This window comes from Pungitius pungitius, chromosome 15, assembly GCF_949316345.1.
Source record: "Pungitius pungitius chromosome 15, fPunPun2.1, whole genome shotgun sequence".
Lineage (NCBI taxonomy): Eukaryota > Metazoa > Chordata > Actinopteri > Perciformes > Gasterosteidae > Pungitius > Pungitius pungitius.
The window spans coordinates 16,047,406-16,070,868 of record NC_084914.1 but is presented as its reverse complement, the minus strand read 5'-3'; the positions used below and the strand labels follow the sequence as shown (position 1 = coordinate 16,070,868).

At 43.2% G+C, this 23,463-nt stretch overlaps 2 protein-coding genes across 3 annotated transcripts in view; both read left to right on the top strand.

Moving 5' to 3' along the window:
- The window catches only part of LOC119209839 (hydrocephalus-inducing protein-like), a 33,207-nt gene extending 28,251 nt beyond the window's left edge, over nucleotides 1-4,956 (top strand). Inside the window, 10 exon segments of the mRNA XM_062557884.1 lie at nucleotides 61-243; nucleotides 2,637-2,714; nucleotides 2,716-2,754; nucleotides 2,837-2,996; nucleotides 3,119-3,291; nucleotides 3,518-3,711; nucleotides 3,871-3,964; nucleotides 4,122-4,214; nucleotides 4,602-4,684; nucleotides 4,818-4,956. Coding sequence (XP_062413868.1) covers nucleotides 61-243; nucleotides 2,637-2,714; nucleotides 2,716-2,754; nucleotides 2,837-2,996; nucleotides 3,119-3,291; nucleotides 3,518-3,692 — 808 coding nt within the window. The 3' untranslated portion in view covers nucleotides 3,693-3,711; nucleotides 3,871-3,964; nucleotides 4,122-4,214; nucleotides 4,602-4,684; nucleotides 4,818-4,956.
- Nucleotides 4,957-6,523: 1,567 nt separating this feature from the next.
- LOC119209731 (hydrocephalus-inducing protein-like) lies at nucleotides 6,524-12,194 on the top strand. Of its 2 annotated transcripts, none has more exons than XM_037459251.2 (8): nucleotides 6,524-6,672; nucleotides 6,822-7,017; nucleotides 7,187-7,249; nucleotides 7,773-7,934; nucleotides 10,503-10,645; nucleotides 10,718-10,942; nucleotides 11,024-11,136; nucleotides 11,582-12,194. In XM_037459251.2, the coding sequence occupies exons 4-8, from the start codon at nucleotides 7,796-7,798 to the stop codon at nucleotides 11,640-11,642; spliced, it is 681 nt and encodes a 226-aa protein (XP_037315148.2). In that variant the 5' UTR covers nucleotides 6,524-6,672; nucleotides 6,822-7,017; nucleotides 7,187-7,249; nucleotides 7,773-7,795; the 3' UTR covers nucleotides 11,643-12,194. The 2 variants fall into 2 exon arrangements, with proteins under 2 accessions (XP_037315148.2, XP_062413917.1); XM_062557933.1 differs by lacking the exon at nucleotides 11,582-12,194 and adding an exon at nucleotides 11,243-11,270.
- Nucleotides 12,195-23,463: the final 11,269 nt, after the last annotated feature.

The following is a 23,463-nucleotide window of genomic DNA, read 5'->3' as shown; positions in this document are numbered from 1 at the left end:
TTTTATTCTGTTCTATGTTGTTGTTGTTTGTACTAAGTTTGTGTGTGTGTTTTTGTGCAGTCTGACAACATTTCGCTGGGTTGTACCAGCTAATGGCGAGGTGGTTCTGAGGATCTGGTTCTACTCAGAATTCCCAGGGACGTTTGAGCAGACCTTCAACTTTGAGCTTTTGGGGACTCTGAGAAGCTACCAGCTCCTCTGCAGAGGAATTGGCACCTACCCCTCCATCTGCAAAGACTACATGTCAGTCAACATTGATTAACAATCAATCAATCAACTCTTTATTTCAGACTCAAGGTCCAGGTCTAGTACTTAAATAAACGTGGTGGAAAAAATTACCTATTTAGTGTGAGTGCATAAAATGCTGAGATGAAAAGAGAACAGAATTGACTTTTAAAACTTTATTCTTTGCAAATAAGGTACAACAGTTGTGCAGGGTGCAGGCAGTCTGACAACAACTGAAGCAGTTGAGTTGTCTAATTAACAGAAACACACTCCTGCTACACAGTAAGATAGCAGAGGAAGAAACGGAGACAACCTTTGAAAGGAGTCCAACTGTGAGGTGGCCTCTTGTGATCCCATTTATGGGTGAAAGCAGAGGTTGGAGTCAGGATTTTGAAACTGTGCTAGCAATACGTGTCAACCCTCAAAGAGAGCTGCAGCATCCTGCTGTAAGAATTGAGTTCCGGTATCAGACAAAGCATATAAAGTAACAAACAAAAAAATATCAAATCCTAGTACTATTCATGAGACTATAAAAATGTTGATTTTTCCTGTCACACTTCTCCCTCTGATCATTAAATGATCAAACAAAATTCTGAGAAAAATGTTTAAGTTTGTTAGCTTCAAAAATTCACAAGGATTCAAATTGAACGCATTTGACTTGAGATAATGAGAAAAGATTATAATGCTGCTTTTGTGGGGTAGGTCCTCCTATAACCAGCAAACTCACACACGTTCAAATAAATGTCATTTCTCATGATGTAAACGTTTTATTCAGCATTCTCATATACATCAAAACAGATTATATATATATATATATATCAGACGTATATCGTAGGGACGTGGACCCGTCCTCATTGGGAAGAAGCTGCAGGAGTGCACAGAACCTTTTAACAATTTGCGTTTACCTTTATGAAGGTTTTACTAAATGGGATTTTAGTTGAACTCTAAAGTTACTGTACCGTAAATCCTCAAATAGTGGCCAGGGCTTTTATTTACATAGGCTGCACAGCGCACCGGCCTGAATTTGGGGCAGGCTTGTATTAGGGGCAGACCTTTATTTCTTACTTACCGGTATCTTCTGTTATAGAATTGTATTATTTAAATAAAATAATGGGCAAAATTGCAGTAGGCTAATATCTGTCACAAAGCAGAAGGAGACGAACAGGTGATGTACCAGAGGTTTTATTTCAAAACAGGAAGCTCAGTGATCGAGTTGCCGGCGAGTAGTCCGTTCGGAGTCCGGTGGGTATTTATCGGCGTTACTACGACGAGACCAGACAACTGGCAGAGTGAAGGTGTGTGGTTTATGAAGGGATAGGGTGATGCGGGATGATGACGTGCAGGTGGTGAGAACAGGTGATGGTGATTAGAATTCAGGGGATTGAGAACGAGTGGGCGGAGTGATGACATCTGGTGTTGATGACGGTGTCTCAGTTACAATATCATTCATTGCATATGCGTTCAGCACTTCCTGCAACCATTTACCGATAGGCTACCGTATGAAACCGGTTGACCTATAGCTAATCAACTTTCTCACTAACCATTTAGAAATGATTCAGTAATAAACCATAGTGCATGTCAGTCTTAAGATACATCCTTAATTGCAGATATTTTCCAATCAAGCAAGTCAAAAATTTCACTCGGCCAAAAAAAAAGTTTATCGCGTATAGCGCTTTATTTGCAGTGTCAACGTAACAATAAATATCTGGTCCTGTGAAAGGACAGCAATCACAGAACGAACAGGAGACAACCAAAATGAAACCAAATGGCCTGGACTTAGACTAGGCCTGTCATATTACGCAACTACCAAATTCATCAGCAACATCGGAAATGGGCATAGCCATTAAGCTACGGTCAAATGGAGCAAACAAACTCCCAACTAAATGGACCTTGCAAAATAGGTCTACATCTAAACATAATACTTAGGTCTACATCCGAAGCTCACCAGTAATGAGGCAACATTTGTACAGCTATTCGGCGTCCCCCTCAACCTCCTCTTCCCCATCCTCATCATCAAGAACAACAAGTTCATTATTAAGCAGCTCCTCCTCGTTGTTCTCCTCATCCTGGGCTACTTGCGTGCGGTTCTCCTCCCCCCCGCTGCCGGAGCGCCAGCGCATCCCTACCAGCGGCGCATGGCTGTCCCGCTTGGAAACAATAACAAATTTGCCTAGTAGGCCTACGTGGTAAAATGTCTTTTTTTTTTATTGCCAACAGTCCATGAAATTAGCCAATAACATTAAACATAAGGAGAACATGTATTTATGAAATATTACTTTGACTTTTTTTTCTTTTTTTACCCCCGGCCTTTATTTGTCCGTATCGACCACGCCCCCGGCTACTATCTGAAGACTGGCCTCTAATTGAATCCTGTTCTTTATTTGAGGATTTATGGTATATGCTTTTCCCAGGACTCTCTTTGCCTATAGTAAGAAGGTCCCACAAATGGAAGACGGGCTCCAGAATACATACGTGATCAAACCTGGATACTGAGTTTGGACCATTGCTCAGTGGCGAGACCAGAGACAGGTGAGAGGCAGAGCGATAGCTGGGAAGTGTGTAAGTATCAGTCTTTGCATTTAAATTCATACACTCGTGTTTGTTTGTGTAGATACAAAGAAAGGAGACGTCCAGTCAACACAGAGCGACTAGTGATTCATAACATTTCAGGCCTGGAGGCTGAGGTCCAGTTCTATTTCCAGCATGATAGCCAGGCCACCACGTACCTGCTGGACCCGCCGACTATGACCCTCAAACCCGACCAGAAACAGGTATCATACAGATCTAACATCATCATGGGAAATACAACATTTTGAATATATTTGTTGTCCATTATTTGGATGCTTATAATATTACAACATGCATTAGTAAATGTAAATATCTGTCCTGCTAGGAGTTGACAGTGTGGGCGTACCCAACAAAACTGGGACAAATGACGGACAGCATTGTGTGCCATGTCAAGGACAATCCAGAGCTTGTCAACGTCAAACTTTCCCGCCGGGGCGTTCGGCCGGAGCTGGAGCTGGAAAGAAACCATTGTCACTTTCAAAGGACATTGCTGAATAGGTACCAAAAACATGGAATAACATTTCAGAGAAAGTAAATTCTAGAGCATTTCTTCTTCAACAGCTTGACAAGTGATTTTCCTCAAACGCTAAGTGAGCCCCCTCTGAAAAAAAGTAGTGCGGTGAAGTCATAATACTGTGGATCAATTACAGTGACAACAGCAATTACCTTTTAAATTCCAATGTATACGTGATTCGGTCTTACCTTCTTCCTTCCTCTTCTGTAGGCGGGAGAGCAGCAGAGTGACGCCGCATAACAAGACTGCTCTGCCGGTGTCTTGGAGACTGCGGGGCGTGGAGGATTTAGGTGATGAGTGTGCCACAGGATCAGGGCATTGTTTTACCCAACTCCTCTTACCAACTGAGCTTACACTTCAGGGCCAAGAGGCCACTCCACGTTAAGAAGATCTTATATCTGGAGGTGAAGTAAAACTATACCAAGTACACATGCAGAAATGAATAATACATGTAGCATACAGAATCTATGCAGATGGAGTTTCAGAAATAGGTGTCAAACTGGATATTTCACATACCACTTTGTATGTACAGTATACAGCATGTCCTGTGTGTTTTGGTTCAGGTATCTGATGTGGGGATGATTCTAGGCATCGTGCAAAAAGAAAAAATACAGGTCACAGCTGAAGCCTATGTCATTGATTTGGAGATCACACCAAGTAAGAACTGGTCAAATTTACAAACATGTCCTTCGTCATAAGGTCCCTAATTTATTGTGGCACATTTATTTCAGACTAATATTTTAATCCAAAATCTGTGAGGTGTCAGTGTTTACTATCGGGATTCACTGATAGTTGAATGATGTTCATGTGGCAGATGGCTGTGTGAACTTTGGAACCATTAAAGTTTTGAAGAGGCCAAACTGTCTCTCAGGATGAAGAACCTAGGGAAATATGAAATAGCCTATAAGTGAGTTTGAAATTCTACTTCTTTACTTTCAATGTATTAGTTTGGGTTTCACCTTACTGCAAGTGAACTACAGAGAAAAAAACAAAGTTGTTTCACTTGCATTCTTCTCTTTGGGTCGGTTCGCTGCAATGTGAACCTTTTGCAAGCCTGCCAAACCTGGAGGCCATTTTCACGGTGTCTCCCCAGAGTGGGACTCTAATGCCCCACGAGAAGCCCACAGCGGTGCAAATACTATGCAGACCCAACAGAGAAATCCTCATTAGAGAGCAACCTGTCCTGCGCTGCCTACAACGGCCTTAATGCTTGCAGTGGAGGTTCAGCTACGTGTTCATTATTTGTTCATTTTATGGCACACTCAAGTTAAATTGTGGGTTTCTTCTCTCGCAGGTGATTGAACCCAGCATTGGGAATGGTGGAGAACTCATAGCCACTATAGCAATTGAGGTTTCAGTCAAGTCGGTCTTCTCCAGGTAAAGACTTAAATTCATACTCATCTCTTTTCTGTAATGTGCATTAGTATTTAAGGAACAGTAGTACAATCTATTCCAATTCAGATTGTGAATCTGTGTATCTTTTTTTGACCATTGATGAATTGCTGATCAGGTACAAGATCATACTTGCATGTGACCTCAACTTTGGCCCACTGGTCTATGGCTTCAAGAAAAGCCAGAGCTTCACCATCCAGAACAATGGAGACTTTGAGACACGTTTCATCATCAGCCGCATGGCCCCTAACCCTGCGCCACCGGGGAAGGCAGGGTAGGAGAACAGAACACACACATATACTTAAGCACAAGGGATGATACTCATTCATTAAAAAATTAGAAAATGCTAAAACACAAGTTTTGAAGTTGCACATGTTGAACCATCTTTGCTGCCACAAGTCACAAAATTCCATATTAAAATGTTCCTGATTCATGTGAACAACAGTTACCGTATATAGCGTGATGGAGGTAGCTTCATAGTAAACGGTATCGGCAAAAACAATGCCCTGCAATACAAACTAATGGGATTGTGTTCAATAACATGTCTCTCATGTCAATGGACACATTGAAGATTTAAATCTGAAAATGAATAAACCTACTTCACAATCAAGGTCTCAACTGCTACTTGAAGTGATGTCAAGCTGAAGAAGTTATAACAGTGATATTTCTTCTGAAAACTCACTTTGCTTAAAGATGTTCAACCTAAATGAATATTTGTATCTCTGGGCACTGGTCTCAGGGGACCTGCTAGGAAGATGCCTCCAGAGACCCATTCAGAGAGATCTGCTGGTGCCAGTAGCAAAGTAAGACGTGAGTCCAACCTGAAGGACATGGGTATGACACAGGTGAGACTGCCAGTGCCAACGAGGCTGAGAAGCATGAGGCTGGCAAAACACAACAACACACCCTTTAATAGAAAGAAAAATAACCAAATTCAAAACATAGAAACCTGCCCTTAAAATCCATATTAAAATACCAGGAGAGTTCTTTGTCCACGGTGTGTAATACCTACATTTTAATTTGCACAACGGTATTCTCGTCTAATCCCCCCCCCCCTTTTCTCTCCAGAATTGCATCACGGTGGGGGTTTTCTCCGTGCAGTGGGAGCTTGCAGCCAGGCGCTCAGCAGGTGGTGACAGTGGACTGTGTGGCTGAGCAGCTGGGAGACTGGAACCAGTGTTTGCTCATTGACGTCAGTGAGCGTGATCCTTCAGACCGGCCGGACGGCATTCCGTAAAGACTGCTGGCTGAAGTCTGCAAGCCAGGTGAGAGCATTGTGATCTTGTCCGACGTGATCAACAAACCGGACTAGTTGTGTCTGACTCCCGAACCTCTTGCTTTAATGCTTTTCACTTGGCTCCACATTTGGAACAAACATCTACTCAGACACAAGGATGAACTCAAAAGAATTTATTGTCACAAAAACATTTTTGGCCATCATTGGGGGCTTCAAAAGCCTATTACTGCAATTTCACACAAACATCTAATCAGATCAAATTATTACCTAAAGCATTAGACATGTCAACCATCTTTGAGGAACACCATTTGTGCCACGACAGCAGTCGGCTCTCCTCTGAGCAGTTTTGCAATGCTGAACGCATTTACATCCGGGACAAGAACACGTTCATTTTCAACAAAGTCCTGGTGGGGCAAACAGCCCAGGCCCCCTTCAAAATAACCAACAACAGCAAGGTGCCCTGTGTGCTCAGCTTGGCAATTAAGTACATTGGCTCTAAGGTAAGGCATGTAAAGGGTACACGGATGAATGCGTACAGGACCATTTCCTATCGTGCTACACGCAGCTGATCCTGCGATTTCTTACAGACTTCTCAAATTGCGGATGTTTTTAATTTGTCTGCTGCAACGCTGAGCATCCCCAGGCAGTCACACTTATTCGCTGTGGTCACCTTCACACCCCAGACGATGTTGTGCTACAACGCTGTGTTTGAGGCCACAATGGAGGTAACCAGCAGGTACGAGTTGGTGACTGAGTAAGCACTGCTCTCTTTGACGTTGATTGGTCCCATTTATTTCTACTACCAAGTGTAGTAACAGAACAGCATCAGCACTTTATTTTCCTTGCTGACCGCTGTGCATCTCCTCTTCTCTCTGTCTCATCCAGAATGACACCCACATTCAAGAATAAGGTGCTGGAGTTCAACCTCAGGGGCGAGGGCAGTCTGCCCAGTGTATGTGTGGTGCGTCCCGCTCTGAGGAACAGCAGAGGACGCCAAATGCTTCAGTTCAGACGTGTGTTGGTAGGGCGTCGCAAAACACGGCCTCTGGTGCTGCTAAATGACGGCAATGTTCCTGCTAAGGTAGGAAGGGACCTATTTATCCTTGTGTTTATTATAGATCTAGAAGATGCATTTTTCACATAGTAACTCACATCCACTCTAACAAAATACCCAAAACACAATGCTGCACAAAAAGGTGCTTTGTGGGTTGTTGATATGTTGGATTAACATGGAGTGTTCACCCTCAAAGCGGCACCTGGCAACACAAGCAGCTCCATCCACTCCACGCAGATCGAGGCCTCCAATGACTCAGGTACAAACTGGAGCTGTAAGACTTCACTTAAACAATCAGTAGCTTGTAATTTTCCCCGTGGAATTTGTTATGGAGCCCCCACGTCTGGACAACTCACGACACAGATAAAGGGGTAAATCAATAAATTGTGTTTTTTAAAGATAGGTTAAGCTAAGTTTATTTATGACTCCTAATAGCTTTTATTGCATAAAACAAAAAAAATCACTTTTTAATTTAAAGCATTCCATTGTGGGCTTGATTAATTCAGTTATGAGTTACGAGGCTTCTATGCTGCAAACTCCATATTTGCAGCTCCTGCACACAAACATAAGAGCTTTAAAGGCTCTTTCTCCACAATTTCAATGAAAATGTATCAACAAATATTCATTCATTCATTCATTCATAAATAAAGATGTACTGTGATACTGTTGTTTTGGACTACAAGTCAATGTTGGTTTGAACTCATCGTCGGCTCTGCTCCTCTGCACAAGACAGCTTTGGCCATATTTCTTTTTGAACACACGACTCTTTCACTCTTCCACAGGGCATCAGCCGGTGCAACGAGTCATGCTGAGCCTGAATGTTCACCAGCAGGTGGAGTTTGAGGTCAGCTTCTGCTCTGACAAGCCTTTGAGTGTCAAGGCTAAGCTCTCACTGCAGGTAGAGGACAACCAGTACGGAAACACCATGGGCCAGTTGTTCAAAGGTAAACTGATCGGATTTTGGTTATCGGATTGGATCAAATCTTGAAAATGAGTTGTTCAAAAGGGAAAGAAGGAATCTGAAATCAGATTAGATCAGGGAATCCAATCCTAGTTTTAATCTGGATCAAACCTTCAGTTTGTGTTGTTCAAAACTTGTCAGTGGGATTTGGATAACTTTGATCCAAAAAAACAGGATCCCAACAGGGGGTAGGATTTCAAGGTGGATTTCAGGAAGAAAATGTAGTAAAACTTACATTTGTATCATTTAGTGTATATACTTTTATTTATATTTTGCACTTGACTTGTGTAACCGTTGTAACAGTGATAAAGTAGACATAGGCTAACAATTAAGCTATTCAGTATAGTAAAGTAAAAATAAAATAAAAATTATCGTGTCCCCATGAAATAATCCCCCAAACAGATTTCAATAAACAAAAATAATATATTCATTTTTCGGTCATTCATCACCGTATATTAATTTCAAAGAAACAATCATCAGAGATGAGCCTGTCAAAAATAATGTCTAACAATTGCATCCCTTACTATACGGCCAGTCAGTCCCTGATTCTGACAGACCACCAGAGGTTGCTCTGGTTCTTCAACAGGCTCAGGTGCATCACAAACATCATCACAGAGAGGGACATTGCGCCTGGTAGCGATGTTGTGCAGGACGATACACGCAAGTATTATGTTGCATGCTCCCTGTGGTTCTACTCGCAAGTAGTTAAGGGATGCAATGTACTTAATATCAGCATTCCCAAAGCGAAAGCGAGCATACAGTTTTTCAGTGGTGTATTGCTCCAGTGGTTGTGCACGCTCAACATACACCCTTTGACGGTATCCTCTTCCACCAACACGGTGGTAGCGATGGACAATACCTGCCATGTCAGTGTCTCTCTCTAAGTCCTCTGAGAAAGGCTGAATATAAGATGGCTGTCAAATACCCACACACCGATTGGCTGACGTGCTGTGGCTTGTGTTCAATTAAATCAATCATGCCCAAGGCCTACAAATACTATGTTCACTACAACAGAAGCGGTGAAACCATGGACTCAAAAGGACCTAATTTCACTGTTGCAGAAACCCATGCACTGCTGGAGGGTGTTAAGTGCCATTATGCCTCAATAGTAGGAAGCTCTGTTGCAGGTGGAATGGTGACTAACAAAAGGAAGAAAGACATTTGGGTTGATATCACCCAGAATGTAAATGCAATGGGGTCTGGCCAGAAGAGGACCTTGGAGCAAGTGAAATTTAGATGGAAGAATCTGAGGGCCAGAGCAACGAAGGACCTTGCTGAGGCAAAAAACACCCGAACAGGCAACAAACCCTTTAAGAAAGGTGAATACACAGATGTGGTTCTGGACATTATTGGAGGTGAGAACTCTAAAGCTCTGCATGGGATTCATGGTGTTGTAGGGGATGGTGAGCCTACAATTGTAGAGGAAAGTGAGCCAGTTCTTCCTAATGCAGAGGAAACATTCCTTCTGGATCTCAGCCCTATTATTGAAGAACAACCTGGATCCTCACTGGTAGAGCCAGCAGTCACAGGAGCTCAGAAAAGAGGCTTGAAGCATCCTTTGCCGAATAATAATGATGATGCCTATGAATCACTTCTTAAACTGAAAGAGCAGAAGCACAGATATCTGGCAGAGGAACAAATCAAGCTGACCAAACTGCAGCAAACCAAAGCGAAACTTCAGATCCGCCTCCTAAAAGCAGGGCTTGGAAATGCTGGTCTCTCCTCCTCAGATGAAGAAGAACCCTGAACATTCTTTATTTCGTTAACAATTGGATATTTAGCCATTTTATTTTTTAAAGATGTTTTCAAAATATCCACTATGTATTTGTTAATGTATATTTGTTTTTTATTTTTTTGTGGTGCAGATGAGGGGTCATAAAAGTAATTATTTTATATAATTATTATTTAATATTTAAAAATGTAATTAAAGTTAAATTATGAATGGAAGTGGATGTTTATGTTATTTTTGTGTTTTGGCTGAAAATAAACACTTACAGTGACCCTATGTTGGCTCTTACTTCTACCTCTTCTTTACATAGCCCACATTGTGATATGTTGTCCCATTTAGAGCACTGTAATCCGGATTTGGTAATCTTGAAAACTGTGTATCTGGATCAGAGTGATCCAGTCCAATGTTGCTTTGAAAAACCGGCATAAAAGTAAGATGGATTACCTGATCCTGGATAGGAAAAAAGGGGATTTCCAAATGCGGATAATTTTGATCCAGATTAAATGTTTTGAACAACTGGCCCCACATTACATGGGACCGGAGAAGCTCACCGGGAAATTGTCTCTCTTGACAACATCAGGCGGTCATTACAGGAAATAGATCAGGAAAATGGAGATGGAGGTAAGAGAAGACAGGGCGGCAGAAAGCCCATCATGTGATTAGACTGGAAAGAGCCATGTGTGAAGCAGGTTCAATAATCAACCAGTGTAGCAGTTGTTTTATTGATTCTGAACAGGCAAATGCTGTAAGCTTTGGGATTTATTAATATGTCAACTGGTTTCTTACTCAGGAATTTTACTCAAGTCTATTTCTGTCTGACAGGTTATTACGAGGTGCTGAATTTTGGCGACTGCCATGTAAATTGTTCCTATCAAGAGAATTTCACAATGACAAACCACAGCAGCAGCCAGGTAGTGAGGTTTGAGTGGCCTCCTGTTGGATCCCATGTCTCCTTTTCACCACAGGTAAAATATTTGAGGAAGGAATACAGGTGTGGGAGTTTAAAAAAATCCCAAATAACCTCTCTTTTCTTCCAGGTTGGGCACCTTCATGCCGGTTGTTCCAAGGAAGTGACTGTGACCTTTGCCTCCAATCAGCCAGTGACTCTTACCAGCCAGCCGATCAGATGCAAACTTAGTCAGGTGAATTTCCAGCAGCCACTCGAGCAGGTGGCCGACTGGGACGACCGGAGGAGGACATTGCAGTGGCAGAGTTCTCCCAAACAGGCCTCAGGAGCACCACAGCAGCACAAGAAGAAGAAGGTAAACATGACGACAGTGAAAGCGATGTTAAACAGAGAATCACAAGGTCGGGATTTTTGTTGAGCACACGTTTGCACGCAGGTGATGAAGACGGATCCTGAACCCTGCTGCTCTGTTGACTATGTGAAGTTCAGCTGCAGCAACGACACCATCCACTTCAAAGACAGCATGCTTTACCAAACCAGGCTCCACCAGTAAGTCTACCACCCTGCATAGGCTTTTTCATGAAATGAATCAGGGCAACGAGGTAGACCTCATGTTTGTTTCTGTGTGTGTGTGTGTGTGTGTGTGTGTGTGGAGGGGGTATGCCTAGACGACATATTTTGTGCAAATGTGTAAAATGTATGTTTCCTGTTCTAATTGCAACAGTAACTGGATTCTGTTAAGTGTGTTTTTCTAATGTAATTTTCTCACTCATGTTAAAATAAAAAATAAAAATATAACTGCAGAATTTTTTTTGGAGGGTGGGGGGCGCTCAAAGGGGGTCTCGCCATGGGTGCCATTCAATGCAGAACCGCCCCTGCACACAATCACACAAGCAACATGCAACACCACTAATACAACTGATGTTCCTTTCCACAATATATGTTCATACTAATTCTCCCCTCTGATTTCACTGTCTTTATTGTTTATTGTTAGAGATTGTGCTCCCCCCTCCTGTAGTCCAGACATTGGTCGTGGTGGTGAAGAAGGGAGTTGATGAAAATGAAAACGAAGGATGATGCATGATAGCTGGCTGGAAGTGCCTTGGGGGGAGGAGGGTCGCATCCGGTTTTGCGCTGAAATGACACCTGACAGCAACAACGGAGAGAAGCCCTTTAAAGGTTTGACAGCAACAATATGATTGGTTTAGAGACACAGCACTGCCTCTGGTTGGTTATATACACCTAGATGCTGGAAATCTCAGCTGATAGCATAATGCCATGAATAACGCATGGCATAAAGGGAGTCTTCCTTCCTTGAACTACCGCTTAAGCTCCATAACCAGAAAGCGTCATATTCCATGTCTCCATCAAGGCAAATTGGTGCATCCAAATGTTATTTGAAATGCGTAAATTATGTAAATTCTTTGTAATCATCCAAAATAACGATACGTGCAATGCCATGAGTGGGGAACGCGCTGTGCATTGAGTGGAACGAATTTGACAGTCACTCACTGGCACATTTTTTTTCCCCAGTCCGTCCCTGGTGCACATCCTACTATGATGAAGTTAAAATGTGTAACACGCACCGCGCAAGGGCATGTAACGGGTCACCCAGCTGTAATGATTTTGCTATTGGCCAGTTTCTGACTTTTCAGAAAAACGCAAGGACACGCACACGCATGCGTGCCGTTTCACCCCTTCTTGCGTGCGTCGTCAATTTTTCTAGACTAGGGACAAAAGCTTCGCAAGCCTCACGCAGCCTGCAAGGCTGTGGTTGGTGTAATGGCAAAAATATATGTAACCATGCCACCTGTAACTGAACTGAGGTATAAGAACCGCCTGGCCCTGATGTGAAGGGGGAAGGTTCTTGGTATTCTACTGAGCACGTAGCTGCTGTGACCTTTCTTCCCTTGAAAGGAAATAAACGGAGAAAGAAATATTTGACCCAGAGCCTTTATTCTTATTTAACGATTGTCTGTGAAAAAACCTGCGCCACAATGCACTGTGCAGGCTCGTGGTGTAATGGTGTGGGGGATGTTTTCTTGGCACACTTTAGGACTTTTTGTTTCTGGCCATGTCCATCCCTTTATGGCCACCATGTACCCATTCTCTGATGGCTACTTCCAGCAGGAGAATGCACCATGTCACAAAGCTCGAATCATTTCAAATTGTTTTTTTGAACATGCCAATGAGTTCACTGTACTAAAATTCCCCCCACAGTCACCAGATCGCAACCCAATAGAGCATCTTTGGGTATGTGGTGGAACGGGAGCTTCGTGCCCTGGATGTGCATCCCACAAATCTCCATCAACTGCAAGATGCTGTCCCATCAATATGGGCCAACATTTTCAGCACCTTGTTGAATCAATGCCGTAGACGTAGAATTAAGGCAATAAATTCTATTTACATTGCAATGATTAAAATGGGTAATTTGCAGACAATATCTCAGGCAGTCGCATTATGTCATCAGGAAAATAACTATTTAATTCCGTGAATACTGTGCAACGTATCAGCTATCGTCCCTAACAGTGTCAGACGCCTGCAGCAGCACCTGCTGCTTTGTCTGGCTTCAACGTTATTCTTTACCGACGGGTTACAGAACCGTTGGGCTTACCCGGTATATACAAACCGGGAGGAAAGACTCATCGGCGTGTATGAAAATACAGGCGTCTAAAAGCCTTCTCAGCTCTCCGTTGTTACGTGAATAAACCGCACAACTAACTAACGTTAGCATAGCGATTACACACATTGTGAAATTAAAAAGATGACAAAGGACAATTTCAGCTAAGCGATAGTAGCGACAACAGCGCAACTTGTGCGAGACGGCGATATTAGGAACGGAAATGACGTCGTGTATGTGACGTGTGTATGACGTGTTACCTCTCCATGGCAACGCCTCTGATATCGTCAGCGTGTCACGAGTCACATTACAGCTTTCATATCGAATTCCATTTGTCTGGCAGTCGACATAGTTTGGAGCTGAGGAAGGAACCACAGATAGATACAAACATCACATCATTTGTTTATAAAAAGCTTTAAAAATGTATCGGAATGTTAATAGTGAGCTCAGTAAAGCCCGAAAACATGCCGCTGAACAGGAGTTGCGTATATCTCAGCTAACTGAGGACTTAGATTGCTCCAGAAAACAACAGCAAATTGATCAAAAAAGCTGGAAGTGTGAGAGAAAACAATTTCAGTTGAATTATTCATTCTCCTTGGAAAAAACCACAGAGTTTGAGAACAAATACATAGTGGAAAATTCGCTCCGGTTGCAGAGGGAAGACGAATTGAAGGCGCTCAAGGACACAATTGCGAAGAAGGCCAACAATGACTTGGAAGAATTTAGAGCACAGTTAGACAAGTTGGAAAAAGATAAATCTTTTGCTGTCAAAAAATTGGAACAACAGAGCCGGAAGATCAATAGAATGCAAATAGACGCCACTCAATTAAATGATGCATTGAGCAGTGCGAAAAAACAACTTGCTAAAAATGAAAAGGTGGATAATGAGCTGACCTCTGTAAAGAACCAATTGCGTGTAGAAAAAACTAAATGTGAAACAATAACAAAGGAACTCTTAAACAGATCCACAAAAGGGGAAGCTGATGAGAGACGAATAAATGAACTGACTGAAAAGTACAATGGCATGAAATGTCAAAATGCCAACTATTTAACGTTGATTAAGAAGCTTCAGCAAGAACTGCAAGAAAATCTGGCAAAGCAGACAACGGAATTAGAAAATCATGAAAACGAGGCGACGAAGCCGGCAGACCACATTGACCAGATGTTAAAAACTAAGCTGAAAATGCTCACCGAGGACAAGAAAACCAAAGAACAGGAGTATGGGAATCTCACGTGTTTGCTTGCTGATTTGGAGAAAAGGCATGAACTGGAAACGGTCCATAATGAGTCCATAATAAAAGAGAGAGAGAGAAATATTGGCCAGCAAAACTTGTTCAAGGCTGAGGAGGAACTCGTTCAAAACCGCAAAGAATATCTGCAGAGAGAAGAAAGTCTGCAGGAGAAGGTCATAACCTTGAATTTTGAGGCTGAAAATAGGAATAAAGAGCTTACCAAGGCTAACCTGGCTTGCAATGACTTAAGAGAAATGCTGGAAAAAAAAACCTTGCAGCTTGCAGAAGCAAAGAAAATGTATGAGGACGTATCCCAGGTCCACTTGCTGGCAGTAGCCAAACTGAACGAGGTCCCGGCTAAAATCGCAATGTTAGAAAAAAAGATTTTGCACTTAGAAAATGAAAAAGAACAACTAAAAGTTGATGACGCCATACTGAAGTTCCAGGAGGACAACAGACAACTAAAAAAACAGTTGCAGGGAACACAGGGACAAATCCTGGCGCTCGAGTCTCAATACAAGACAGTGAGCAATGTGAACGAGGAGCTGAAAATGGTCCTGAGGAAGATCAAGTGTGAATTGGGAGAAAAGCCTCTTCACTTGCCTCCAATTTCCACAAGCAATCAGCGCCGCACTGAAGACGAATCCAAGGACGAGCGCAGGAAGCAGTATGGCCCCAAACCCATCAAGTGTTTGCCACCCAATTCCAAAATGGCCCAGTCATCCACTCAGGACCAAGTGACTAGAACCCCCAAACTTGCACATTTGTCCCCAACTGAAGACCAATCCAAGGTTGCTTGCAGACCTGTGTCAAGGCAAACTCGCTTCCCACTCAATACAAAGTCTAAGCATGGATGTGAAAAGGATCTGAAGAACCTCCTCGTTCCAGTCATCTCCAAAGCCACGCAATGCACACCCCGACCCGGGCCACCACCAGCCCCAGCGTCACCCCGACCCGGGCCACCACCAGCCACATGCCAAGTCCCAGCATCACCCCGACCCAGGCCACCACCAGCCACATGCCAAGCCCCAGCGTCACCCCGACCCAGGCCACCAACAGCCACATGCCAAGCCCCAGCATCACCCCGACTCAGGCCACCACCAGCCCCAGCATCACCCCGACCCAGGCCACCACCAGCCACATGCCAAGCCCCAGCGTCACGCCGACCCAGGCCACCACCAGCCCCAGCGTCACCCCGACCCAGGCCACCAACAGCCACATGGCAAGTCCCATCGTCACCCCGACCCAGGCCACCCGCACGGTCTTAAATTAGCCATTCCCAAGGAAGAGCAAGGTGGCTCGGGTTGGGTTCTGGGTTCACATACATGAGCCTCATTGAGTGGCTCTGCATGTTCTCCGCACGGCATGGCCGTTAGGATTTTCTCCGGGTGCTCCGGTTTCTTTGAAAAGCCTTAAGACACACAGTGTCAATAATAGGCAAACTGTGGCTCACAAGAACAAGCAGAGGCCTTCTTCCCAATTTCCACAATGCCGCAGCCAAACACTAAGGACCATTCCAAGGTTGTGTGCAGGACTGTCAAAGCACAATTACTTTCCACCCACTGTAAAGTCAGATGGTTGGTATGAGAAGGAGCTGACATCAACCCCATTATCCCATCTACAAAGTCCGGTGACGTGTAGATAAATTAAGGCCATCCCACACAAAACCCCCACACCATTAAATTTGCCATTCCCAAGAAACTGTACAGTGGCTCAGTTGGGTTCTGGGTTCACATTCATGAGCCTCATTGAGTGGCTTTGCATGTTCTTGTGCATGGCTGGTGCGTTATGATTTTCTCCGGGTACTCCGGTTTCATTGAAAGGCCTTAAGACACACAGTGTCAATAATAGGCAAACTGTGGCTCACAACAACAAGCAGAGGCCTTCTCCCCAATTTCCACAATGCCGCAGCCACACATTAAGAACCATTCCAAGGTTGCTTGCAGGCCTGTGTCAAGGCAAACTCGCTTCCCACTCAATGCAAAGTCTAAGCATGGATGTGAAAAGGATCTGAAGAACCTCCCCGTTCCACTCTTCTCCAAAGCCACGCGATGCACACCCCGACCCAGGCCACCACCAGCCTCAGCGTCACCCCGACCCAGGCCACCGCCAGCCACATGCCAAGCCCCAACGTCACCCCGACCCAGACCACCACCAGCCACATGCCAAGCCCCAGCGTCATCCCGACCCAGGCCACCACCAGCCACATGCCGAGCCCCATCGTCACCCTGACCCAGGCCACCACCAGCCACATGCCAAGCCCCAGCGTCACCCTGACCCAGGCCACCCGCACGTTACATTACATTACATGTCATTTAGCTGACGCTTTATCCAAAGCGACGTACAATAAGTGCATTTCCACATAGATACAAACTCAGAAGAACAAGTAACAAGAAAGTACATGTTTCATCAAATAAGCAGTTACAAAACATGTTATAGAAAAGTGCCATTATAAGTACAATTTAAGTGCTATCATTTGTTAGTGCTACGGTTTGCTAGTGTTTTAGTCAAGGTAGAGTCTAAAAAGGTGTGTCTTGAGTTTTCGACGGAGGATGTAGAGGCTCTCTGCAGTCCTGATCTCATCGGAGAGCTCATTCCACCATGTGGGAGCCAGGACAGCAAAGAGTCGAGATCTCGTTGAGTGCTTTTCTCTCAGTGAGGGAGGAACAAGCCGCTTGGCAGATGCAGATCGGAGTGTTCGGGTTGGGATGTAGGGTTTCACCATGTCCCGGATGTAGACTGGTCCCGATCCATTCCCAGCATGGTATGTCAGTACCAATGTTTTGAACTGGATGCAGGCAGCCACTGGTAACCAATGAAGTGCACGGAGAACCCACATGGAAAGAACCTATATGTGGATATATGCACATATATGAAACCTATATGCAGTATATATGTACATATATATACATATATACTGCATATATGTACATATATACTGCATATATGCGTATATATGCTACATATAGGCGACCTATATGTGGCATATATGCGCATATATGCCACATATATGACAATATATGACAATATATATGTTGCATATATGCCACATAAAGGCTAAATTGTGGTGCTTATATGTGCATATACAGACCATATATGTATATGTTCCGGATACACAGAGTTGTATCCATCAGATAGATAATAATCGATAGATAGATAACACGTGTGCATTTATCTATATCTATATCTCTCTATCTATATCTATATAGATAGATAGATAGATAGATGTTCATACACGGGTATATATTTGACATTGTTGTGCTAAACAGCCACTGCGTAAAGCGCTGCTTTCAGTACTCGGGAAGGGGACAGCTGACAGAGACCCTCGTCCATTTCCGTAGCTAATAGTGAGAGACAGACAGACAGACAGACAGAGTGACGGTTATCCACGTAGGCTAGCTGGCTAAATACAAGAGCAGCAGTAGCTTCGTACAACTTGTTTGCGCTTGCTGACATAACTTGTCAGCCACCGCAAAGCTAGCGCGATAGTAGCGCTAGCCGACGAAAGCTAGCTGCCGGTAGCGTCAGCTGACTAGATACAGAGTCATTTGTTTATGTGTGACGTAGCGGCTGCTTGTGTGTGCGGGGCTCTGGTTGCTATGGGGAGAGTTGCAGCAGAGTGGAAGCGACAGACTGATTAGAACTGTCCTAAACAGAGCGCTCTAACAAAAGCAGACGTCACACGTTGCCGGCTACAAATAATCAGAGTTAATGCTGAAACACGCGAGGAGTAAATTATCATTTGTGGGCAAAAATTAAAGGCTTTTTAACATCCACACAGTAATCAAATAATAGCACTATCCGTGGCTACACGGGGATTTTGAAGACTTTAAAAGAAAAGTCGAGATATGTGACAAACATTTATTGATTGAAAATTGAATCAGTAATCAGGGATCAAAACATGTATTGATTGGACATTGAACACAGACTGCACGATTACATGGATTTGTCATAACTGATTGAATTGATTAAACTGATTATACATCCATTTTACAAAAAGTTAACATAGAACAACACAGCAATTTTTAAATGATTTTCAGCTTTTTCTATTCTTTCAGCAATGTTGAGAAAGAATTTCAGCTTTTATTATTTCTGTGATTTCAAATTCATAGAAAATTCTCCCATTTCAGTTTTTTTGCAATTGTTTCAAGTTGATTTCAGCTTTTCTCATTTCTGTATTTTCAGCAATTTTCAAATGTATTTTAGCTTTTTCTATTCGTTCAGCAATGTTTAGAATAATTTCAGCTTGTTTCATTTCTGTACTTTAAGCAACTTTTTGAAATTAATTTCAGCTTTCTGCATTCCAACGCATTTTCTGCAGGAAATGCATTTTCTAGTTCACTTATGGCATGGGGTACCACAAAAGGTTTCACCTGCCCTTCATGTCCATCTTACATTTACACTTATTGGCAGGCACAGCTCACAAGAGCAATTTGAGACTCAATACTGGACCAATTTCAGAAAACACCATTAGTCAATAATACAGAAAAAGAATGGTTTTGATATCAGGTTTAAATGTAGGCTAAGAACCTTTCAGATCAATAAGAGGAATCATTACACTTTTGTGCCTTTGTATACCAGGAATCTGGAAGTATTACCAAAGTGTGTCAGACATACAATGAATTTGACTTAGGGGTTAGTGCATGACAGCAGACAGTTTGACTATGGACAACAAGACAACATAGTGCAGGAATAAGATAACAATAAAATCAAATACAATGCTATGGGTTAGTTAAGTTAAAAATAAAAAATAAAAATGAAGTGCAGCAGTCAACCGAAAGGGGGGGGGGGGGGGGGGCGGGCTCTGTTGATGAGGGAAGAAACTGTTGGTGTGGATGGAGGTCTTAGTCCTGATGGACCTCAGCCTCCTGCCGGATGGGAGGGGCACAAACAGTTCATGTTCAGGGTGGGAGGGGTCGGCTACAATCTTTCCGGCCCGCTTCAAAGTCCTGGAAGCGAACAAGTCCTGGAGAGACGGAAGATTGCAGCCGATCACCCTCTCTGCAGAGTGGATGACACGCTGCAGCCTTCCCTTGTCCTTGGCTGTGGCTGCAACTGCAAGCAGCATCTTCATACCCTTCAAATTCTCCAAGTGATGGACATTGAGCATCTCTACTGGTGCCTTGCTTAAAGGCACTTTTGGATCAGGTCGGATGAAACTTTAATGATCCCCGTGGAGATGTCAGCTCAGCAGCTGAGGAGAGGCTACACATAAGATTATTTGAATACAGATAATTCAAATGGGGAATATTACATGAAGCTATGTGAGGAGAGCTCAAACTGGGGATGATCCATGAATTAAATGAGATTTACACAAATCTGCACTCCATAACTATCACTAAGTAGTAAAGGTTTGTCTCAACAAATCGCTGATTCTTCTGCTGTTAAAAGTATGACTTTTGTGCTTCACTGTACATCTGATCATCCCAACCCTTTTCTGGCATAATGAAACAATGCATCTCATTAAATAAAACAACAACAACAACAATGTGTGCAAGATTTAGACTGCTGTTGGTGCCATTTGATGTGGCATTTGCAAAATGGCTTAACAGCTGATTGGACAAAGAAGAAATGTCCAGTCAGCATAGATACAAGAGAATGGGAGGATAGACAGGACTCGATTCAACTGGTTTTTCTTTTTCTTTTTTGGCCTCCATTTGTGTTCCAGTTCCCTTGTAAAGGCTTTGTCCTGATCTTGCATATGTCTGTGCTTAAATAATAAGCTCTATTCTAGCTGATTAACAACACGGATGGTTTGCAGAGTTGAGGGGACACAGAATGGAGTGGAATATGTTAAAGAAGCAGAATTAAGTTTATACTACATGTTTAACACTGGAAACTATTGTGTGTTAAACAGAAACAATTAACTGAAGGGCCCAAAGGAAATGTTATCCAGACTGATTCACCGAGCTTGTGTTATCACACTTACCTTGAAATTGGAGCAGGCTTAAAAGGATCGTTTTTTAATAGCAAAAAGGGGTCTGCAACAAACACAGTCTAAAGAAAGACTTGTCATGCCTTTCAAGTTGTGCTGATCAAAAAAATGAGTCCTGGTTCTAGTTCTCTCCTGTGCATGCATTAAAATGTCCTAGCAAAGGCTGGTCAGTTTGGATGGTACATAGTGGCACGTACTCCTCAGTGCAGCACCACAGGTAAAGCAAGCACATTTCTTTGGATTGATGTCCCTGACCACATGTTACATTACATTTTGTGACCTGATTACGAAATCCAGCTGTCAGGCCAAAAAAACGTAATAAAATACTGTTTTGACAACTAGTGGTGCAGAAGATTATAAAACTTACTGTTCTCATCAAAGACAGAAAAGGGAGCAAACATGGTGTTTGGATACAGATACTAATTGCAGATTATTGATAATCCACATTGGCAGACTGAGCTCTACCAGACCATAGAACAGTGTCATTGAATGCTTTTGTCTTTGCCTGAAAAATAATTTTAACAGCACTGAAGCATAAACCATAGTTATTTTTACATATTATCCTTTTACCTGGATGTAGTAATTCATAAGGGCTTTTTTATTCTTAAAAACACACCGTTCAAATAAAAAAAATATTTTCACAGATTAAAAGAATCTTTTCATTATTTGTTTTGTGGTGTAGTCTATTCACAGCCATCCAATGGTGGCTGCTTTGCCGTATCCATCCATCCTGTACCTGAGCGGCCCCAGATTCAGGGGCAGTCTGGCCATAGGGGATACCGGGGGGATTTCTTGTGGTCCGGTGGGGTTGGGCTGGTCCAATACCAGACAACCTCCATCACCATACCTTCTGCGATATGCATTTACCCCTCAAGAAAGTCTGCATGTTTTTTTTTTTACATTTGCCATTGTTCACTCCTCGTTGGGCACATGCAGACACATGCGTGCACACACACAGGTGAGGAGGCTTTGGCCAGTGAACAGAGTGCGTGTGTAAGCCTATTCATCTATTCAACTATACCGACCTTACAGCGTTACAATAGCCTGTTCAATCAGGACAGACTCGGCCTGAATTGACAAACATTTATTACACGGTATAATATTGCAATCGTGCCGAATCTTTTGCGATTGGACTCCATCCTAAACCGGGATAATCAAGGGGCCGTGATGCAGAGTTCTGCTTGGCCCAATCCCCTCCTGCAGTCCAGACACTGGTTGTCACGGCGAACGCCCTCTCTCATCAGGAAATAGGCGGAGCCAACTATCGCTCACCTGCGCGCACCCGAGCAGATTAAGGGTGCGTGCGGCTCCAACTTAAGGGCAGGAGAGACTAATTGTTTGAACCAGAAAATCGCTAGCGGGACGTGAGGATTTGTTTCTCAGGAAGCATTCCTGGAACTGTGCAGGATTTAGGACCATTCAAAGACTGAATAGAACAGCCGGTAAGAGAACCGTTCATCGGACTTTTGTTGACTTTTGCACGCCATTGGCGTCGCGGTGCAGATGAGATAATGCACCTGTGTTTGTGAGCTAACACCTGTGTTGTGGTTTGCTTGATGCAGTGTGGTTCTGGTATGCATTCTGATAGAACATGGTTATTTATTCATTGCATTGAACTATTTAAATGTTTATTTATTCATTGCATTAAACTCACTGCGTGGCTATTTAAATGTTTATTTATTAAATGTGCTAAACTCACTGCGTGGCTATTTAAATGTTTGTTTATTCATTGCGTTCAACTGCTTGGTTATTTAAAGGTTTGTTTATTCATTTTGCTAAAGTCACTACTTGGTTATTTAAATGGTTATTTATCCATGGTGCTAATCTCACTGTTTGTCAAAATGGTTGGTTATTCATTGTGTTTGGGTACCATTTTAATTCATGTGGAAATCTGTTTGGTTAAAGGAAGATGCAAATTGGTAAAACGGTTGAAGTTTCTGGTTTTAAGGTTTTTCACCTGTGAGCTGCTGTGAGCTGCTGTAAGCTGCTGTGAGCTGCTGTAAGCTGCTGTGAGCTGCTGTAAGCTGCAAATATCTGGGCTGCCAAGAGAAAAGACTAAATAAAAAAGAAAGGAGGATAAAGATTAAAGTGGCCTGGTTATTGAGTGGAACCCAGTTTTAACATTCAGGAATGGTTACCGTCCGATCAAGTGCGGGTTAAGCACAGCGAAGTTGGAGTTACACTTGACACTGGTGGTGGTGGTAGTGAAGAAGGGAGTTGATGAAAACCCAGAACGAGCTGCTGGAGGTGCCTGGGGTGGTGGAGGGTCGCATCCGGTTTCGCGCTGAAATGACACCTGACAGCAGCACAGAGAGAACCCCTTAAAAGGTTTGACAGCAACTATGTTTCATTCCATGTGTCCATACAGGCAAGTTGGTGAAACACAAGATGCAATTTCTTTGTAATCATCCAACGTGATGTTAAGTGTATGGGTATTTTTCAAATAGCACACTGCCATGTCGATACGTGGGATGCATTGAATGCATTGGTCTGACAATAACTCGGGGGCCATTGTTTTCCACCAGCCTGCCCCTGCCCGTATGGAAAACATTCAACATCACAACACATAGTGGAAATCTCTAATTGGATCACGGAGTGTATCTGACAGGTCACAACGTTTGTTGTAATGCTCCACTCCCTTCTTGGCCGTCAATCAAACGCTGGACCAGGTTTAAAGGCTGAAGGTCAATTGTTAACATATACTTTTTGTTAAAAATCCTTCTTATCAACATAAACATGTAACTTTAAAACGACATGCTGCATGAAAAAAATGTAACTAATTGATGGTTGTATATTCTACTGCAGCTACAACAGGACAACAGTTGTCTTAGAAATGTCACAAATAAAACATTTAAAAAACGATTGGGATTTTGTTGCTTCCCACTTTCCAGCGCCTCCCCATGGCATGAATCACCCCCCATACAGTAGTACCTCTTGTTCCCGGTAGATGTCGATGCTGACACCGATGGGGATTCTCTTCTCCAGTGCGCAGCGCTCCGGCCCGGCCGCTCCTTCCTTCCTCATCTCCTCTCCTCACACAGCTGGCTCGCTCTCCTCTCGGATGATGGCTCTGCCTTCTCCTGTCGCAC